General features: G+C 36.3%; 1 protein-coding gene across 5 annotated transcripts in view; it reads left to right on the top strand.

Moving 5' to 3' along the window:
- The window catches only part of SCAF4 (SR-related CTD associated factor 4), a 62,165-nt gene that overhangs the window by 7,964 nt on the left and 32,432 nt on the right, over positions 1-21,769 (top strand). For all 5 annotated transcript variants that reach the window (XM_083361814.1, XM_083361813.1, XM_083361812.1 and 2 more), the window contains exons 2-5: positions 17,561-17,644; positions 18,058-18,102; positions 19,129-19,290; positions 20,896-21,031. In XM_083361814.1, the coding sequence (XP_083217940.1) occupies positions 17,561-17,644; positions 18,058-18,102; positions 19,129-19,290; positions 20,896-21,031 (427 nt within the window). The remainder of the gene's footprint in view (positions 1-17,560; positions 17,645-18,057; positions 18,103-19,128; positions 19,291-20,895; positions 21,032-21,769) is intronic.

The raw sequence follows: 21,769 nt of genomic DNA, 5'->3' as shown, positions 1-21,769 counted from the left end.
GAGGGCTCTCATGAAGCTGTCCAATCCCCTCAGCAAGCTCTTCAACACCCCCCTCCTCCTCCTCCTCCTCTGAGTCGTCCGACCCAACTGCCGAACCCACAGGCTGACCCTGAATCACAACAAAACCTCTCGCCACGAAACCGGTTCCTGGTGCCCAAAAGGTTGGGGATCTCTGCTCTTAAGATAGAGCTTCATCTCCTATCCTCTCAACAGAGCATATCTGAAGTTGAATGATAGATTGAGCTAATGTAATGGTATGTGGGAATGATTTTGGGAGGCAGAAAGAAGACCTGCAGTCTAGGAAACAATCTTATTAGAGGGGACTCAGTCCTGAGGTGGGGGGAAAGCATGGGAATTGTTTCAGAAGGGACCCTCTCTAGTTTTCTGGAGACTCTAAAGTGAGGAGGGAAGAAATGCAAAATGGGTGCAAGGTGGTCCAGGCAAGAAGCACAGCCAGATGACCTAATCCTACATTATTTTAAAGTTACATTAGTGTTTTCCACTGTACAAGTATAGATTGTGTTGCCAAGCACGTCACCAGTTCATTTTCTGGTTTTCTTTGGAGGGAGCCATAGACTTTGAGATTCAGTATTGGTTCAATTGCCCACAAATCTCTGTTGTACCTCCTCAGTTAGAAAGTCCAGCTTCATCTAGAATTGAAGTGGTTACAGTTGCAATTTGCAGGTTAAATATCAGTAGTCCAAACATATGAAATCACCAGTTGTACCTTTGCTGCTAGCAAAGGAAGAAGAAGATCTGGTCCATCACAGCTTCAGTTGTTCATTTATAGTTCTTTGGTTTAATATGTCAATTTTATAGATTTTTTTCCTGCAAGGCATGGAAAGAATGTAAAACATACCTAGCTTCTTGTGCATGCACAAGAATGAGGGCTATTGCTAAGCACATTGATTTGTGCTTAGATTGTAAGCCGCCCTGAGTCTTCGGAGAAGGGCGGGATATAAATGGGATTAAAATAAATAAATGAAATAACAAACATGCACAGTACAAATGGTAATCTGATTTATAAAAAACTTGATTTGTGCAACAGTTCTTAGAATGGAATGGGTATGTAAACTGGGGATTGGCCTTTTCCAAGCAGGACTTGACAGTCTGGAATACAATAAAGATGTCAGTGCTGGTTTGAGGCCTTCCAGATTCCCAGGGACCATCCACCTTCATGTGTTCATACATCAAAATATTACTTTCTGAAGTCATAATCTATTTCATAGGTTTCCTTTACGTCACCTTCAACCGGTTCTAAAAATGCCACTGTACTATTGTTTTGAACTCATCCACTAATTATTCAGAAACTGCTTTCTTTGCAACCATAACTATGATCAGACAGTGATTGTAACTGTTGGTTTGAGAAGAACTATGTAAACTATCCAGTCCTTGTGGTCCTATATATGAATCCCAAGGTAAACTTAACATATGACTGTTCAGAACACAAAATTCAGCCACCATCCTAAAGAAACAGCAGTACAAATTAGCCATCAGAAGAACTACCTTAAAAGTATCAGGGCTACCTCTTAGTTTTCTTTCAGTAAGCTCTTCTCTGCCATCTTGTAACCTCCAGTACAACCAGCTTGATAGAAGCTTACTGTACTTTGTCCTTTTCACCAGTCCTTCACTGAACAACTTATTCAGAATGGCAACATGGTCTTCCTTATATTAGACACTTCATTTCCAAGTCTCGGCCAATGCCTTTTTGGCAGTGGAATTATAATTGTAATCAGTGGCTAGTACTTCCCCTTACCTAAAAAATACTCTCAAGCTACTGTAGCAAAATAGAGCTTTGAATTTTATTAGTTTTCCAATATTACAATAATATCTTTAAAGAGCAATGTGGTGTCCGGGTTACAATAGTTCCATTTCAGACAAATACATATTATTACAAATTATTACAAATCTCCAAGTTATTATAACCAATACTTCCTCTCTCTTTTTTCCTTTAATATATACTATCTCTTATCTAAATTAACATATTTCTTATTGCTACCCATCAGTCATTTAATAGTTTTTTAATATAAATATTTATCAATCTTTTAGTATATTTCATATTTTAACATTCCATCTTTAAAACATCAAACACCTTATCTATTTTTCTAGCTTTAATTTTACATTGATATTGAAATTAGAAAGATTTCTCATTTTCATATTACTAAATAACCTCCTTTCCCTTTACACAATTTTCTTTAATACCTAGTAATGTAATCCAGTTCTTATTTATTTCATTTCCATATCCATATCCATATCAGTCATACAATATTTAGAATAGTAGTAATTAAAATACCAATTGCAAGGAGGAGAAAAAAAGGGAGGACAATATAATATTCTTGTTTCTCATTTCTAGTTTCCACATGTTAAAAATTAACCAAACTTTATTCCATTTCAACATTTAATAATCCTTTCATGTCTCTACATCCAATTATATTAGTTACATTCTATCATTTTTAGCATATATACATCTTGACCCATATCATTTAAAGAACTCTATATTTCAATGTTAGTATTCATACATCTGTATTTTATTTTTATTTTTTTTAGTTAATCAGTATTTTTATCTACTCATCAAAACAATCTCTCGTAATCCCAATACAATCCTGTCTATTTTAATATTATCTATTTCAGGCCTCTTAAAAATGTTCATATTTCTTCAATCTTATTCTTGCTTTCTTCCTTTGCCATGTCATTTGCCTCAGGGTCATCAAAGCATTCTTGTATTACTATATCATATTGAAGTGGCCCTCCAGTCTCCACCTTTGAAGGATTGAAGAATCTGCCAACAGCACCAAATCTTCTCATTATTTTTACCTCTTGATATAATTGTCCTGGTCCAAATAAACTTCCTTCCATATTTTCTCCATTACAATCTTCAAAAACCTGTATTTGTTGAATATTTAATTCTGCCAATGTATTTAATTGTTCAATTTCTTCTGTTAAGTTCTGTCCCAATAAAATATTAATTGTAGTCACAGTTTAAATTTGGGTTTGTTTCATTGAGATGCTTTCTAATTCTTTTCCAAAAGCTCTTATTTCATCGCCAGCTGTAGAAAGGAACTGATAAGTTTGGTAAGATATTTCCCACATAGCATGGATTTGTTTTTGAAACTCTTCCGTCGTAAAATTTCACATCTGGTGTTCAAGGTTACTCTTATCTTGTTTTTCTTAAATATTTTCTTCGTTTTTTTAAAGAGAAAGTCAGAATTGCAATTTCAAGTTTAGCCACTGGGTGTCCCCCAAGTACTTTGGAAATTCTTTTTTTATTATTTCTTTCTTCAACGTTTTTTTTAAAAAGCACCGCTGGGCTTGTTTGCCGCTTTTTGAAGGGAGGGTTAAATTTCCCCCTCCCCCTCCACAGGGGGGAAAGTACTTAGCAGCTTAATTAAGTGTAAAGAAGATGATTAAGGTATAAGAGAGGAATCTTACCCCCGTCTCTTCCACACTGCTTTAATGTTGCCTGATGGTAAGTTTGACTTCGGCTGTCTGTAACCTAGTAACTGGCTTTATTCCTATGGCCAGTCTTTTGTCCGCTGGTACAAAGGGAATGCAGGCACTAATGGGGGTTGCTGCTCCCCCGCGTTTCTGCAAAAGCCCCTTCTGTCTGGACACCCCTCGAGGGTGACCCTTAGGTCCTTTTAGGACCCCCCAGCGATGCGAATCTGGACGTGGAAGACAGGAGCCGTCCTCCAGACGTCCATTGTCGGCTGTTGGCAAACCGGAAGTCTGCTATGAAATTTCTTTTTCTACAATACATAGAAGGTATCTACTCCCTTATCTACATCTCTTTTTAGCCTATATAATTCCTATTAATATCTCTTGTCAGTACAAAAACTGGCTATGGGTTCTCTACTGCCATTTGGGACCTTCTGAAGAATTTTAGTTGCTTGAGCAACTGAAGTGGTACAATTCCACGTTCTGAAGAAAGGCAAGGGCAAACCACTGCCATATTGTTTCCCCAAAACTAGAAGGGGCATGTTCCTATATCAGGTGTTGAACTCAGGTGGAATCTTTACCACTGGGATATGGAATGTTTTCTTTGTAGATAAACAATTTTGTGAAATGATATTTAGAGTAGAATGATTATTCTGACTTTTATACTGGAAATAAAGACTAACAATTAATCAGAGGAGTGGGGAACCATTCTCTAGTTCTGCAGGTTATTGTAGTGTGTCTTGGAATAATTCACACATATAACTTTATACATCTAACATACTTCATTTGCATAATTCTTAATTTATGACTGCATAATTATTAACCAAAGTGAGCAGTCAATAAATTGCATTCTTCCCTCCCACTATTGCTGGGAAGATAAGATAACCTCACCTCTATTGTTATTTTTTTTTACTGTCGGCACAATGGTACACATCAAAAATGAAATTTAGTTGCCCACTCTCAAAGTGAACACATACATGACATAACATACTATATACAATATATGTATAGACCCATACCCCTACATATACATAACAAATATTAAACACTGTCCATCTTGAGAATATAATGGAAGGAGGAAGCTTGAGAGTTCACAAGGTTAATGCTGTATGGAATGAAACTGGCTGAATCTGGATGTTCTGCTATGGATACCACGAAGCCATCCAGAAGGTAACAAGGAAAACAGGTCGTGAAGAGGATGTGTAGTGTCCCAGACAATATGGCGGAACCTGCTTAAGTAACGCTTCTGTGCTATGTCCTGGATGGAAGGGAGGGAACTGCCAATGATCTTTTTGGCCATCCTCACAACACTTTGCATCGCCTTCCTGTCTGAAGCAGTGATGCTTCCAAACTAGACTCTGATGCTATATGACAGGATGCTCTTGATCGTCCCCTTGTAGAAAGTGGTAAGGATAGGAGAAGGAAGATGTGCTTTTTTCATGCAACGCAGAAAATGCAGGCACTGCTGTGCCCGCTTCACCAGTTTCTCCCTGTTGAGCGACCAAGCCAGCCTACTTGTTAGCTGCACACCCAGGAATTTGATGCTGGTAACCATCTCCACAGGTAGATCCTTAATGCACAGAGAAGTGTGGCTGTGCCTACCTTTTCTGAAATCGACAATGATTTCATTGGTTTTTCTGGTACTTAAAACTAGGCTGTTTTCCTTACACCAGTTCCAACCCCACAACCTCCTTGCGGTAAGCGCCCTCCCTGTGCTCAAGAAAATGGTATTTGAGGTATTTGTTCCAACTCACACATATTGGGGCCTTTTGGTAAGAAAATCAAGAATCCATTTGCACAAAGGAGTCTTTAAGCCCAAAAGGCCCAGTTTGTCTACTAGATGCTGGGGAATGATTGTATTAGATGCCGAACTGAAGTCAACAAATAACAAACGCACATGAGTATTTATTTGCTCTAAGTGCTTCAAGCTCAGATGGAGAATGAAAGAAATAGCATCCTCCGTTGAGCGATTTGGTCAGTAGGCAAACTGAAGTGGGTAAATAATGTCCGTTATCAGCTTCTCAAAGCATTTCATAATGGTGGATGTCAGTGCAACCGGACGGTAATCATTGAGGCCTGCAATTGTGAACTTTTTTGATACTGGCAAGATGATGGCCATTTTAAAAGACGATGGGACCACTGCCTGCTGCAATGGGAGATTGAAAATATCTGTGAGAACACAAGCCACCTCATCTGTGCATTCTCTAAGGACATGTCCAGGGATGTTATCTGGGCCTGCTGCTGTCTGTTTGTTAACTTTCTGCGGTGGACAGAGGTGACATCAAAGCTTAGCACTTGCTCATCAGGATGGGGCACAGCTTTCCTAGCAGGAGTGCTATTTGATGCCTCAAATCTACCAAAAAATGCATTCAGTTTGTTTAGGAAGTCTGTCGTCCTTGCATCTCGAGGGAGTCACCTTGTAAGCCATAATGGCCTGGATTCCTTGCCACATTCTCCTGGTGTTTGTTGGGTCTTGGCAATGGGCTTGCTTTGCACCTTTTATGGCACTTTTCAGATTTGCTAAATCCATGTTCCGTGCTTTCAGCATCTTGCAGACCTCATAAGAGCCACGTTTTTTCATTCTCCCTCATAACAATGCTTTTTAGGACACAGACATCTTCTATGCACTTTTGGATATATGCAGACACCATGGTGGCATACTCCCCAACATTTGTATGTTGGTTATCAGTAGCTGCTTCCTTAAACATGCCCCAATCCATGCACTCAAAGCAGTCTTGTAATGCTTCTATACTCTTACTCACACTCAAGCATCAATTTGTAGCAACTTGAATTTCATTATGAAGAACATTGTGATATACATATAAGCAAATACTTTGATCAATCATACCAACCTTTAGTCTGAAAGTAATGTATATGAAAAATATTGAGGTAGTATATATAATTCCATCTATTATATCCAATTATAGTATTTACATCAGAGGTGTCAAACTCGCAACATCATGTGATGTGTTGTGATGTATCGTGACTTTTTTTCCACTGCTGGCAATGGGGTAGGCATGGTTTTGGCATGATGCATCCGGCTCACGGGCCAGCAGTTTGACACCCCTGATCTACATGATTAAAAGTTTACTGGTTAAATTGAACTATCTGAAAAGTTTAGTGAGCTAGCTTAGTAGATGCAGTTTTTCCTGTTTTTAGGAAAGAAGATGACATCAATCTTCACCTAGCACCCATTATGACTGCAGCAGACTGGATGGCAGGGAATGGGAAGGAGGTCAAGTGCTTAGATATAAATAGTTATGATATTTTTTAGTAAACAAAGATATTTTGCTACACAGATGAATGTTAGTGATTTCTGTCTTCATAATATAGAATTATAAAGTGTAAGTGGCTGTGTTATAGAATTGGAGGTGCTTTGATAGAGTATGCAATGTCACAACATTAAGAATTATTCTTGGAATAAGAAAGTGTATACTTTTCAAATTTTTTTATTTTGGAGTATAGTGATATAATTCTTGTTTTGAAGAAAATTGTTTGGTCCTTTGGTTCTGTCGCCACTTCACAGAAGTATGTTTGACAGTCATAAACTGTTATCATGTAACAGTTTATGAATAACACGAATAACAAAAAAAATCATCTTTTTTATTTGCCTCTGTCTATTAAACTCACCAAATAAATGAATAAAGTATCTCGGCGTTGCTTATGGAAATTTGAAATATAATTAATAAATTGTATTGCATCCCTATCTGTAATGCAAGGTAGGAGGAACCTGCAAAATGTTTCAAATTTAAACAGTTATCTCAGGATTTAACTGGGTTGTTTACCCGAAAGTAAGACCTACCCCGAAAATAAGCCCTAGTTTTGGGGCGAGGTGCATGCCTAAAAATTAAGGTTGGGTGGCGGTGAGGGGGAGCTTACCATTGCAGCCAGGCCTCCCATGGATCGACAATTGCCTCGCCGTCCCACTTCTTCTGTGGCCGAAGGAGCAGCTTCATTCTGTAACTAAGAATGAAGCTCCAGCCTGCATTTCGCAGTCAGAGGCCTTTCCAGAAGGCCTCTGGCTGCAAAATGCAGGCTAAAGCTCCATTCTCAGCTGCAGAATGAAGTTGCTGCTTCAGCCGCGAAATGGGACAGCTGGATGGGGCTTTATTTTCAGGGAAACACAAGTAGCATGGTACTATTCTGACTATCCTAGAATTGCTTCAAGCTTGAAACATCTATTTTAGTTCAAAACTTATATCCAGTACCTACTTGGATGTAGCCATTTTGAGTTCAGGGTGTTTTAGCAGTAGGCACGATAGCATTGCAAGAGAGAGCTTCAAACGAGAAAGCGAAAGTTTTGAATTTTTTTTGTACACTATTAATTTGCATACATAGCTGACAGATTGCATTCTGTGAACTATCATCATAATATAGGACAGGGAGTAAAGGTCTTAAAGTTACTGTTGAGTCATGGTAAGATATTAAGAAAATGCCCTAATTGGAAGAATAGTTTTCATCATGGAACCTTTGTCGTCAGGAGGAAACATTCTTCCCTTGTTTTATGTGCCCAGTGATAGACATTGTAAGTGATGCTTTGTTCCACTGTGCTGACTAACATTTCTGTTCCCTGATTTTAAGAAATGTTTTCCATATTGGTTTTGTTAAGGGCTTTTTGAAACTCACTCCCCCAAAAGAAAGATCTCAGATTTCCTATTCTCTTTTCCAAAAGTTGTGGTCTGGTCAAATAATCTGTATTAGCCAGCTGTTTTCATTAGTATTACTTTGATTTGTTTTATGTAATAAAGGATATGAATACAATATGAAAATACTGGCAAAAAATCTTGTGTGGAAGAGAAAGAATCTTCCATTAAGATGTTTCCATTTTCCTCCTGGAGAAAATATTAAAAAAAATCCAATACCATATTGACATAATTCTTCTAAAGAATGAATACATCAGTGACATCTGAGTATACCGTATTTATTTGGGCAGTTCGGGTAGCTATTTTGGGAGATGGTTGGAATAGTAAAATAAATCATTCCTGAAATGTTCTGTTAATAATGTTAATCTATGCCTATTAATACAGTATAGGGACGCGGTGGCTCAGTGGGTTAGGATGCTGAGCTTGTCGATCTGAAGATCGGCAGTTTGGCAGGTCGAATCCCGAGTACTGCGTAGCAGAGTGAGCGCCTGTTACTCGTCCCAGCTTCTGCCAACCTAGCAGTTCGAAAGCACGTAAAAATGCAAGTAGAAAAATAGGGACCACACGGTGGGAAGGTAACAGCGTTCCGTACGCCTTTGGCGTCTAGTCATGCTGGCCACATGACCACGGAGATGTCCTCGGACAAGCGCTGGCTCTTCGGCTTTGAAACGGAGATGAGCACCGGCCCCTAGAGTCGGAAACGACTAGCACGCATGTGCGGGGGAACCTTTACCTTTACCTTTATGCCTATTAAGGATGGAATATTTATAAAATATTTTTGCAGAAATTGATTGTTAAAAAATACAAATGTCATTTACCGTAAGTTATCCTTCCCATTGTACTTTTCCATATACAATATTGCTTCAGTAAAATGGAGTAATTATAGGAAGAGAAAGCATAAGGTTTGTTATCAGAACATAGAGTCTTACAACAGACTGATTTGAAATTGGATGTAAGAAAAGACAACATGGAAGCTGCTTGAATCTAAATAAAAAAGAATAAAAAGAATGCGTGGGAGTTGAAATAATAGGAGATATGAAAAAAGTTTAGTATAATGATAAAATCAAGGAGGCAGTGGAAGAAAAATCCATATAAGAGGTTTTTTTTTGCAAAAACTTCAAAGGATATTGAGTAATGTGCCTATACTGAAAAATAATTTTTCAATTATTTTCAAAGTCCAAGAGAGAAAGGAATGGTTAAGAGGCAGAGAAAATAGAGACTAATTCTGATGGAAATAAAAATAGCTTTCAGGTATGTTAAAGGAGCTAAAGAAGGAGCCTGTGAAAGAGTGAATGAAATATAAAAAGTAATGATATTAAAACTGAATTTGAAATTTGAAATTTAAAATAGTTTTAGAGGTTCTTGGATAATTGGGGTGACTATCGAACTTGTACAGTTTGATTGCTATCTGGATAATTATGTGCATTCAATACCAGTGATTGTATGTTCCATTCACTGAGTCAAATTCTGTCAGGTGTGAAATTTAGGTCTACATTTAAAGGCTGAGCGCCAAAGAATTGAGGCCTTTGAACTATGGTGCTGGAGAAGACTCCTACGAGTCCCTTGGACTGCAAGGCGATCAAACCGGTCAGTCCTAGAGGAGATCAACCCTGACTGCTCTTTAGAAGGCCAGATCCTGAAGCTAAAACTCAAATACTTTGGCCACCTAATGAGAAGGAAGGACTCACTGGAGAAGAGCCTAATGCTGGGAAAGGTTGAGGGCAAGAGAAGAAGGGGACGACAGAGAATGAGGTGGCTGGATGGAGTCACTGAAGCAGTAGGCGTGAGCTTAAATGGACTCCAGAAGATGGTAGAGGACAGGAAAGCCTGGAGGAACATTGTCCATAGGGTCGCGATGGGTCGGACACGACTTCGCAACTAACAACAACAATGTAAAGATTCAGTGAAACTGATTTATTGCTAACACCTATGCACAGGAGTCTTTTCAACTAATGGTCAGCACCTGGTGAGAGTTAGATAAGGGTCAATGGAGTTAAAGGGGGATTGAACTTTGCTTGTGCTACATAGGGATTCTAGGCTGATCACTCTTTTAACTCCAGGTTTTGCCATTCCTTCTATAGCAGGCATGTCAAACTCGTGACGTCACGTGACATTGTGCGACGTATCATGACTTTTTCCCCATTGCTGGCAATGGGGTGGGCAGGGTTTCAGCATGACACATCCAGCCCACGGGCCGGGAGATTGACATGCTTGTTCTATAGAATCCAAGAGAAGTGTAATATTGTTTTGTGAGCATGAATAGCAATCTCTTCACTTAGATGAGTTAACTGTCAACTTTCAAACCATTATTAATTGTTTAGGGTTTTCAAGAATACTCTGAAATCATTAGTGTTTTGTCAATTGTAATCCATGAAAAATTTAAATAGTTTGGAGTAAAAGTTAGAACTTCAGTTTACCATTGCTTCAGTTCTCAAAATGGCCTCTATAAGGGTAAATGGCGCGTATGTTCAGGAAAAGGCCAGGAATAGAGAGGAACTATAAAAACCATGAAAGTTGAAAATATATATAGGGCTTTTAAGCAGTAGGAATAAATTAGATGGTTTTAAAAGTAGAATTGTTCATTGTGCATCTGAATTGGTACCATATAAATTCGGTAATAAAAATGTAGGGTATGACATAGAAATCCAATTAGGAGCTTTATGATTTGCTTAATTGCTGAAGAGATTTACTAAAAAGGCATTTAAAGTTTTAATGAAAGTATAAAACGGTATATTCACGTAAATATAGAACACTAGAATGAAAATGTTCCATTCAGCTTTTAGGAGTCATAAGAACTAACCACGGCTGGCAGAGGAAACACCAAGCTATAGCGTCAACAGTAAAGATAGAAAAGCCATAAGGAAAGATGGATTTGACTTAACCTTATGTAAATTATTGGGGGAAACTATTGAATCTGAAGTTCAGTGTTTTAACAGTACTTAGAAAAAAGAATGATCAAGAATCATTCAGGCAAATAAAGCTAATAGTATTGCTCAAATTTACATTCAACAGTTGGACTAGGTTTTCCTGGGAAAACAAGTGACAGATTCCATTGTTTACTTGTTTTATTTATGCCTAATAGCTGCATTAACATGTTTTATAGAGTGGAATTAGACCTTGGAAAAAATACTTTGTTTTATATTACAGGTATATTCCATATAAAGTACAGAGGTTTGCATCAATTTAATTTCCATATTTTCCTTGAGAAGTGGAAATAATTTTGTATTTTTTATTTTAGGGATTGAACCGTTAGTTGGTTATATCTGAGTTAATGCTAAAATACAAACATTAGGGATTTAATAATTGCATTCCAGTACTAAGGAAAATGTCATCTTTTTTATTATGAGGCATGATTAGAAATTATTACTGTAAATCAGAATTTGCCTCTATAACTGGCAGAGGAGAATTGAAGTTTGTAGCGTTAGTTCAATAGCTTTAAGTATCTTGAGAATTACAGTCCATAAAATTTTGGAACAATTTTTAAAATGTTTAAAAAGTAGCAAAATAAAATTATACTGATATACAGTATGTCAAATATAATTTTATTTTGCTACTTTTAAAACATTTACAAATTTTTAAGTAAGTTAATCTTTCAAGGCAGAATAAGTTGAAATGTGGAATATATAAAATAGCTGTCAAATTGGTGAGTTTTGCTCAAATCACAATTAGTACTTGAAGTTCTTCATATTTGAATTATAGGGGAATGCTTCAAAAGTTAGACAGGCTAACTTGATTTTAGCAGAAAAGTCTTAATTGGTAAATTTACTGTACTACACAGAACTAGAATGGGAGTGGATAAATTAGGTTCACTTGACTACACTTGCTTCTTCCTCTTGTTTCTTAGTGTTCTATTTTGATTCTTCTGATTTTTTTCCCCTTTTATAGAACGTAAACAACAGCATATATGAAAAGCTTTATCATTATTATCTTCGGATATTTTGCATATCTGTTTTTATTTTTTTGCTTTTTGTTATTAGCCTTATGATTAATATGCTATGTAAATGTTACATTTTTATATTCTTTTAGAGCAGGGGTGTCAAACCCGCAACGTCACGTGACGTACCGTGACTTTTTTTCCATTGGCAGCAATGGAGTGGGCGTGTTTTTGCCATGACGCATCCGGCCTGCGGGCTGGCAGTTTGACACCCGTGTTTTAGAGGGTACATTTTTACTGTATAACCAAATAATGGTCTGGGACCAGATTTGAACTTGTGCTTTTAAAAGTAGATCTATTTGCTGACATTGCTACTTAGTTTAGTCATAAAGTTGTGGAAGTTCCTTGGTATTTTGAAGACCTAATTGGAGGAAAAACTTGAGGTAGATGATAAATGAATGATTTATGAATGATGAATAAATAAAGATACCAATAATGGAAGTCTACCAATAAAGGAGAATATTTGTAGCTCAAGGTTGAAATGGGGGATTCTTGGTGCTCTCTGAGCTTGTTTTCTTGCAGAGCTTTTGTTACCCAAACTAAGTAAAATCATCAGAGCTAGTCCCAAACTAGGTAACATTATCAGTGCTAGTCAAATGACTAAACTAGTTGGGATTATGAAATGTCTACAAGAAAACAACCAAGCGTAGAGAGCACCAGCGACCCCTCAGTGGAATCTTATTATAACACAGTAAATAGTGAAAATATGTAATCTTACTTTAGTGGTCATGGCAATGAATAAATCATATTTTACATCACCGCTGCATCTATTCTGTATAATTTATCTTAGTTGTTTAAAAGGTAGTTGTTAAGTGAAAGACCATTTTAATTTGCTGGGAAAACAGGATGTAGACAGACTTCTTAAAGAAACATACTATATGTTCTTTAGGCTTTTTATTTTACCTATGAAGTCAGCCAAAACTCAAGTCTATTGGAGTGGGGGGTTTTTAAGGCAAAAGAGTTTTAAATTGCAAAGGAGAATGTTTTTTTAAAGAAGCAGTACTGAATTTTTTCTTAAATGAAATTTACATCTTATATCTTCAGAAAACTATTATTCACTATTAACCTGTGTCCACTTGGATAGTAGCAGTCTTTGTTCACAGTCCATTTTAGGTTCATGGGTGGAAATTAGGTTAACCAGTGCAGGGGAGAATACAGAAACTAGTTGCTATAAATCTTCATCACGGTTAGCTTTAATATTCCTAAAACGGGTTTTACTGTACTATTCTGAAAATGAAGAGAAGAGAAAGAATTGGAGAAAACTGTAAAATCATAAAATATGAAGACCTGCAAATAGAAATAGAATGACTTTGGCAAAAGAAACAAATTTAATACCAATAGTAGGCCTGGTAGGTGGATAAAAATGGCAAATCCACTCTAAACATATGGCTGACTATGCAACCAACCATCATGAATAATCATAATAAATAATAATGAATATTAACCTGATGAGTTTGGAAGGAGCCAGACTTAAGTGTGTCTACCAACCTATTTAATATGGTAAAAAACAGAAAAAAATTATACTGGTTATTGCCTAGGTCAACAAGGACTACATACTTTTTTAGAATTTTAGAATTCTTGGTTTTCTGGCAACAAGTGGGCAACAGGACTCAGGAGCTGTGGCTTGGCAACCAGGACTTAACTTTGTAGCATTGCTGGAAGAATAACCTCAATCAAGCTAAAAGTATACTGTATACTGTGCTTGAAAACTGCACCATAATGACCTGCTATTACAAGGTATAAACAGGGTCAACAAAGCAGGGATGAATGCTTGAACTGTGGAAAAGAATTTATTCAGACTCAAATACTCAGAAGAATGAGTAGCAGATAGAGGGAGATTCATTACCAGAAATAAAATATTCAGAGATGCCAAACTGGAAGAGATTCAGAAAAATTGTGAAAATGGAAGATACTATAAAAACAATAGAATAGGAAAAGGAACTCGAATAACAACAATTGGAAATTTGGAAATATAATGGAAAAAGCTGATGTGAACTACGGAAATGATCACTTAGAAGAAGTAACAACAACAGAGAAGTAATAGCAACAGAGTACGGTACTATAAATTGGCACTAAAACAATTTATAGACTAATCCCCTCAGAAGAATTAAGAGAGAAAATTATGGTAAAAGCAGAATTACCAGTAGAAAGATAAAGACTGCCAGCATTGAAAGTGGTACTCCAAAAAGACCTGGCACCTATAATGAATTATGTAAATAATGCCTTTGAAGGATTAAAATACCTATTGAACAGACTGGATTGTTTGCTGTACAGTGGTGGTTACAGAAGAACTGGGTATAAAAATTAAAATAACAAGCTAGATCTTATTCAATCCCAAAGTGGGAGATCAGATTGGATACCAAGATAAGTAAAGATCAAGAAAGAGAAAAAATTGGAGAATATAAGAAGACAAGTCTAATTAAAACCCATGAGAAAATGAAGCAACTTTAGAAATCAGAAAGCAACAAATAACAGCAATAACTAGGAAAATTGAATGCTACGAGGCACTAATCATCCAATTTTAGTAAAATCAGTTATTTCAATCAGACTAGAGATGATACTACCGAAGTATAAATGGCAACAAAAACTCTGAAAAGAATTGAATTTTGAAAAGATCTATGGGAATCTAAAAAAGACTTTAATAAAAATGCTGGATAAAAGAATATGAAGATGTATTTTGTATCAAACAGGAAAAAATGCTAATGAAATCTCACATTTGCTTATATAGATCAACTGAAGCTTTATGGAAAATCAAAAATTGAAATCCAGTCATTGACAAAGTGTAAGAATCTATAGCACAGATACAGCAATGGATTTTGGCCTAGAGAAATGTGCTACAGTAACAATGAATTGGGGTTAATTCCAGAACAGTAATAGAACTGAAATGCTAAATGGTCCAAGCATCATGTGCCATCAAGATGAAGCCTATAAATATCTGGGCATCTTACAGTTGGATAACATCAACTATGGAAAAGTTAAAAGCTTGATTAGTAAAGAATACATGAAAAGAGTCAGAAAATTGCTAAAGACAAAATTAAATGGGAAACATCCTCAGAACCATCAATACTTGGGCCATACATCTTATAGGACACACTGGTGGAATTATTAACTGGACACAAGCTGAACTGGATAATTTGGACTGAAAAAAAGGAAATTGATGATTATTCACTATGCATTACATCCCCATAGTTATGTTGATAGATTATACTTGCCCCGCAGAAATAGAGGCAGAGGTTTACTTTAAGTCAAATAAGCTATCAACAAAGAAAAGCATAACATTGGCCGATTATGTAAAAGACTCAAAAATTAGAACTTACTGCATGTGCAAGAAACAAAACGTGATATCAAAACAATGTAATAAGAATACTGGCAAAGAAAAGCACCATTTCAAAGGTGATTTCCAAAAAGCACTTGGACTTTCTTTTTTTTTTTCTCCTTGAAAATATTTCACTTCCGAACTGAACGGAAGAATCTTCTTGGATGAGAAGTGAAATGTTGTCAGGGAAAAAAAAGACAAAAACCAAGATCCAGTTGCCTTTTGGAAAGCATCTTTGGAACAACCCTGACCTGGATGATTGAGAATCTCCATAGACATTACATGGTCTATTTCTGCAAATAGTTGAGGGGAAAGGGGATAAAGATGAAACCTGGCAATCACTTACAATTGGAAAATTAAAAAATAAATAAATTGGAGACTTGATTTTGGTTGTTCAAGTTATTTGAAATAATGCAATCAAGGCTGGAATTGAAAAGTGACCAAATAATTTGGGGTGCATATTGTGCAACAAAGCAGAAGAAACAGATCATATTTTAAGCTACCATGCTTTCCCCCAAATAAGACCTAGCTTGATTTTTTACATGTACGCCCAATATAAATCCTATCCCAAAAATAAGCCCTAGTTTTGGGGCGAGGCTCACATGTAAAAATTAAGCTAGGTCAATGGTGTGTGGGGGGGTGGAGCTGCCCCACACGCCCTTCAGCCGCTTACCTTAGGACTGCTGCAGCCAGGCCTCCCGCATGCTGACACCTGTTGTGCCTCTGCGCAAGTTCGTCTGTGGCCACACTCCACGTGGCGCATTGCGCTGCTGCTGCTAATTGCAGCAGGAGACCATGAGGCTCATCGTGCCACTCGCGATCGGTGTGATGAGCCTTCCGGCCTCCTCCCACAACCGGTGGTGATCGGCAAGATGCGCTAAGCAGCCTCTTGTTGCTATCGGTGGCAGCGGTGCGATCAGCATGATGAGCCTCGCGGCCTGCGAGTGGCAACAGCAGAGCGATTGGTACGACGAACTCAGGCAGCGGCGCGACAGATGTCGGGGTATGGGAGGCCTGGCTGCAGCAGTCCTGAGATAAGAGGATAAGACATAGGCCGAAAATAAGACCTGGTGCCTTCTTTGGAGGCAAAAAAAAGATACGACCAGGTCTCATTTTCAGGCAAACACGGTAGTGCAAGAATATCACAGAAACTGATTATAAATATAACACAGTTGCTAAAATGATGCACTGGAGTATTTATAAAAATTGCCATGTGCCAGTAATGAAAAATTGGTGGAAAAATATAGTTGAAAAAGTAGTTGAAAATGACCAGGTTAAAATATTTCTGAATACAAAAAGTTTTGGCTAATAACACGCCAGATTTAACTCTTATTGGAAAGGAAAATAATTGGATAATTATGAATAATTGATGCGGCAATACCAGGGAATAGTGGAATATAAGACAAAGCATTGGAGAAGATCACCAAATACCAAGATCTGAAAATTGAAGCTGAAAGATTATGGCTTAAACCAGCCATTGTGGTCCCAGTGGTTATCCGCTTACTGGGTGTCATACCAAAAAATCTTGGATGGCACAAAGACAGTTTGTACATTGACAAAATTTCCATCTGCTTGGTTCACACATATACTAATCTGATACATTATGACATCTTAGCTTTTTGGGAAGACCCTTGATGCATATCAGTGTCAACACCTGCTAAATTTTTAATAAGAAACAGTATATGGCACCAGTATATCTTTGAAGATGGTAGTTACTTTTAAGAGAAACTAGGAATTCTAAATGTCTTGTCCATTTAAAACGTTAAATGAGTTTCTTAAATCCTATCTACATACTTTACATTTTGTCTGGTTCTCAATTTTTTTTATTTTTAGTAGGTGCAAGGGAGTATAGGCAGTTTTAGGTGTCCTTTTCTCTCTTCTAATATTGAGGAGGAACTTGAAAATCACTCCTTTGCAGTTTTGCTTTACTTTCTTGACCATATAATTGATTTTCGTAGATTTCTAAAATAGAACATGATTTTATCCTAATGAGTTAAATAATTATTTATAATGGAATACTAATATATAGTATTATAAAGTAATAAAGTTTCATTTTCATAAAAAGTAGAGAACAATCTTATCATTTTTAAGGTATTAAGGTTCCAAATCAGAATAAATAAGTTTCATGTGTAATTTTATAATTTTATAATGATTACATAGTGTAGTAAATAACATATTTATCTAGAAATATTGCATTTTTAATTTTGCTACATTTCTTTTCTTTTTTTTTAGCTCTTCTCATTGATGGAGATGAAGCCTCCAATTTCTCGTGCAAAGATGATTCTCATTACTAAAGCTGCCATTAAAGCTATTAAGGTAACTTAATAAATAATATTTCTTTTGTCTTAGGCAAAGTTGCCCTATCATAGCAAAATGCAAGATTTGTAGAGTTTTATTATGTTTTTTTTTTACAAATTAATTAAGAGTTTATGTCCATTTTCATTATTTTGTAAACCTTGAAGAATATTTGGATTCACCTTCTTAATATGTACTCTTCATGGTATGTGTAGAGGTCTTTTAAAAATAATAATTTAAAAGAATTGTTCAAAAGAATTGAACTGATTTTTAAAAATTTCCATAACATTTACTAAAAGATTCCATCTTGCTTTTAATTATAATTGTTGTGCTCTGCAGTTTATACCTGTAGAAATAAAAAGGTATTTTTCCTATATGTTTTATGGAATGAAAGATTTCACACCAAATAAAACACATTTAATTCTTCCTTTCAGCTTTACAAACATGTAGTCCAAATTGTAGAGAAGTTTATTAAAAAGGTAAGTGGAATTACATAACTGAAATAAATTGTAAAGAGTCGGCAGTTTTCTTCCTATTAACATTTTGTCACATATAACATCTGAGAAAGGATATTGAACAAATCATGGAATTATCTTGCTTCCTAGGTTTCCTGGAGGCTGGCAGTGTAGAGCGAGGTTAAACTTGTTCCCTTAACAATTCTGATCAGGTTTGAAGTAGAATAGTTTGATCTTCATCCTGACAGCATTCTGTTTGGGTGGATGGAAAAACTGCTAAAGTAAATGCATGTATCCTGATTCCAACAATGGGAACATTCTGCTCACCTCCATCTTTAGGTGTGGTTTTAGTGGGTTTTAATAATATTTTAAGGTCAGTTCCTTTTAATCTTTTAACCATTTCTCACTTGTTTTTATCATTTGTAAGCTACCCAAAGTCACCTTGTAGAGGAAATTGGCGGCATAGAAATTTAATATAAAATAAATAGACCGTATCCATATCGAGGAAAATAATAGAGAAGAGGGCAAAGTATTTGAATAAGAGGTAGAGTGGGAAAATATTTGAAATTAAGCTGAGAAGTTGTAAGAGATGGATAACTGGTCATGTGTGACTTCTCTATTTTGTTTAAAATTCCATCACTGATGATCCTGTAGTCTCCCAAGTTAGAAACTCAGATACAGAATAATAGCCCATTGTGAAGAACCAGTGATGTTGGTTCTCCAGAAAGTAGGTGCATCAAAGCACCACATTATTCATGGAGAAAAGAGACAGTAGGTAGTGAAAAACAAAAGAGGAAACTATAGTTTTGAGAATGTGAGCCAGGCACTAGAAAGGAGAAAGTACTGGAAAGATAAGAAACATGATCTTGGGCATCAGTCTGAAACCCTTAAATATGCTAGAAGCTCAAGCATAAGAAAGGAATAGTTGTTGGCTAAACCTGAAATTGTTATCCAAGTTATCCAACAGACTTATGAGCATTTAGTAATTAATGTTAGTACGTTCAACTTCAGTTGTGCATTTAGAAATGGTGATATGTTTTCTTTCTTTAGTGTAAGCCTGAATATAAAGTTCCTGGACTGTATGTTATTGACTCCATTGTTCGCCAATCTCGTCATCAATTTGGAACAGACAAGGATGTTTTTGGGCCAAGATTCTGTAAGAATATAACTGCCACATTCCAGTATTTATATCTCTGTCCATCAGAAGATAAGGTATAGTTGTTGGTTTTAGCTTTGTTACAAGTGAAGGTGTTTAATTTTGCTTGAAATTAATTTATAACCTGTACATGAGCATTTGTCTAGGATAGAGATCCAGTGATTGTTAAATAAGACTCTGGTTTTGAATAAGGCCTCTAAGTTGAATATTGCTGGTGATGACCTATAAAGCCCTAAAGCTTAGGGAGCACCTGCTGCCAGCATCAACTTCCCATCGTCTTGTGCGCTTCCACAGGGAGGGCCTCCTCAGGGTCCTGCTGGTCAGGGAGTGCCGGCAGGCGATCCCCAGGGGGAGAGCGTTCTTGGTGGGCGCGCCTGCCCTATGGAATCAACTACCTGTGGAACTCCGGATCGCCCCCGGCCTTCGCTGGTTTCGCCGGGACCTAAAAACCTGGCTATTTGAGTTAGCCGGCCTGGACTGAGGAATTTTAAGGTTTTAAATTTTAAATTTTAAACTCTTTTGGGGCTATTAATTTAATTTTATTTTAATTTGTACATTGCACTGTTTTAATTTGCCCTGTAAACCGCCCTGAGTCCCTCGGGAAAAGGGCGGTATATAAATCTAAATCTAAATCAATCAATCAATCAATTAATTAATTAATTAATTGCTCTTTGCTTTCAGTTTTGTGAGGCACTTTTTCCTCATTAAGACTGGAAGAACTTTTCAGTGGGATTGCAAAGTGACTTGGGAATTGTAAGGACACATGGAACACAATTATTGGTTACTATAAGATAAGCTTTGAGCATTTGTTCACAATTGCTATATGAGCAGCTATTTACGTTCTGTATAACCTTTACTCTTTAGATCCGGATTGCTGTATAATCCTGCTTTCTAATGTAGATAGTCCTGGAATTTGAATGTTAATCTATTTGAAATAATACTACCATAAGGCTTGATATGATCGATGATTTAGAACAAGGATTTTCAGTAGTTCTCAGCCTGTATAATTTAAGTTTTTTTTTAAAAAAAAAAATCTGGAACCCTTGATCAAGAGGCAAAATTCTAGTGATAGCATGCCCGAGTGATCATTTGGGTTTGTGTGTGTGGATTCCTTCATCTATCATGGAGCTCATGGTTCTGTTGTGCACAATTAAAAAAAATCTGATTTCTAAATGTTCTGCAAAATAGATATTCCCAAATTTAGAATACCACATTCCAAATAAAGCTCTGGGACATGTTGGAGTTTGAGTTGGATTTCATGTGATGTTGTCTCTCTACCTAATTACTAATGCTTTTAGATACTTTGCCCTCTCCTAATCTTTTTTTCACATGTAAAGACTAAATGATACTTTTCCCTTTCTTTTCTAATGGGAGACTGATATTGTATTGCGATTCAGTACATTAACTTCTTTCTCAGAATAAAAAATACTCAGATTGGAATAGCCTACATTTATTGAATAATGGAAAGGAAGTCCCGTGGGTGGATGTGGGTGTTTTTTTTAATTATTATTATTATTATTATTATTATTATTATTAATTATTTTCTTTTATATGGTGTTTTTATATCCTTGTAAGTTGCCTTGAGTCGCCACTACTGAGTAGTGTTTAAAAATATCAAACTGTTTTTTAAAAGTGTACTGACATAATTTCTTGTTGAACAGAGTAAGATAGTTCGTGTCCTCAACTTATGGCAGAAAAATGGTGTGTTTAAAATAGAAATAATTCAGCCACTTCTGGACATGGCAGCAGGAGCTAGCAGTGCAACTTCAGTGACAGAAGATGCTACCAATAATGAAGGTAGGAATAGGATCACCTTGATTAGATCCAAACGATCTCAGCTTCAGTCCTTAATATATTAAAGCAAGATTGAAAAAAACTGCCTGGAATCCTGGAGAACTCTTATATATAACTTGGGAAAACAGTGGTCTGACTCAATAGAAGGCAGTTTCCTAAGTTTGAATATTGATAGCATTATTTGAAGTCTTATTTTGTTATAATCTGTGTATGATGAACTGAAATAAGGTTGCTGATTAAGTACTCCTTTTTATAAAGGAATGCATATTTTATTCCGATGATGTGAGTGAATATATGAAAGATCGGGAATGCTGAAGAGCATTCTAGTATGCTTGGTGTTTTTCAAGACCTGTCCAGATAGGTTTTTTAATATTCTTTTTCTTTGATTTTTCTTCAGTATTGACAAGGATGAGCAGAGCAACTCTTGAGTGAAAGAGGTACTCTGCACATCCTTATCATTGGTCATATACCTAACAAATATTATTAACTCCTGTGTTCTAAATAAATTTGCCTGAAAATAAATAGAATTAAATTGCCCTAATGGATATGGAAGATATTTTCTTGATGAAAATTATTTTGGTTTAAATAAATATGCCTAGGAGAATTTTATGAAAATGTGGGTGAAGTTGTATGTCACAATAAATGATTCAAGCAGCAATTTTGTGATTTTTTTAAAATAACAAACGGGTACTAAATAGAAGGGAAGATATAAAATCCAGTAGTACCAATCATAATAATTGT

Source organism: Vipera ursinii (genome assembly GCF_947247035.1).
Source record: "Vipera ursinii genome assembly, chromosome: 4".
Classification (NCBI taxonomy): domain Eukaryota; kingdom Metazoa; phylum Chordata; class Lepidosauria; order Squamata; family Viperidae; genus Vipera; species Vipera ursinii.
Note: the sequence above shows the minus strand (reverse complement) of the source record. Positions and strands in the feature narration are given on the sequence as shown.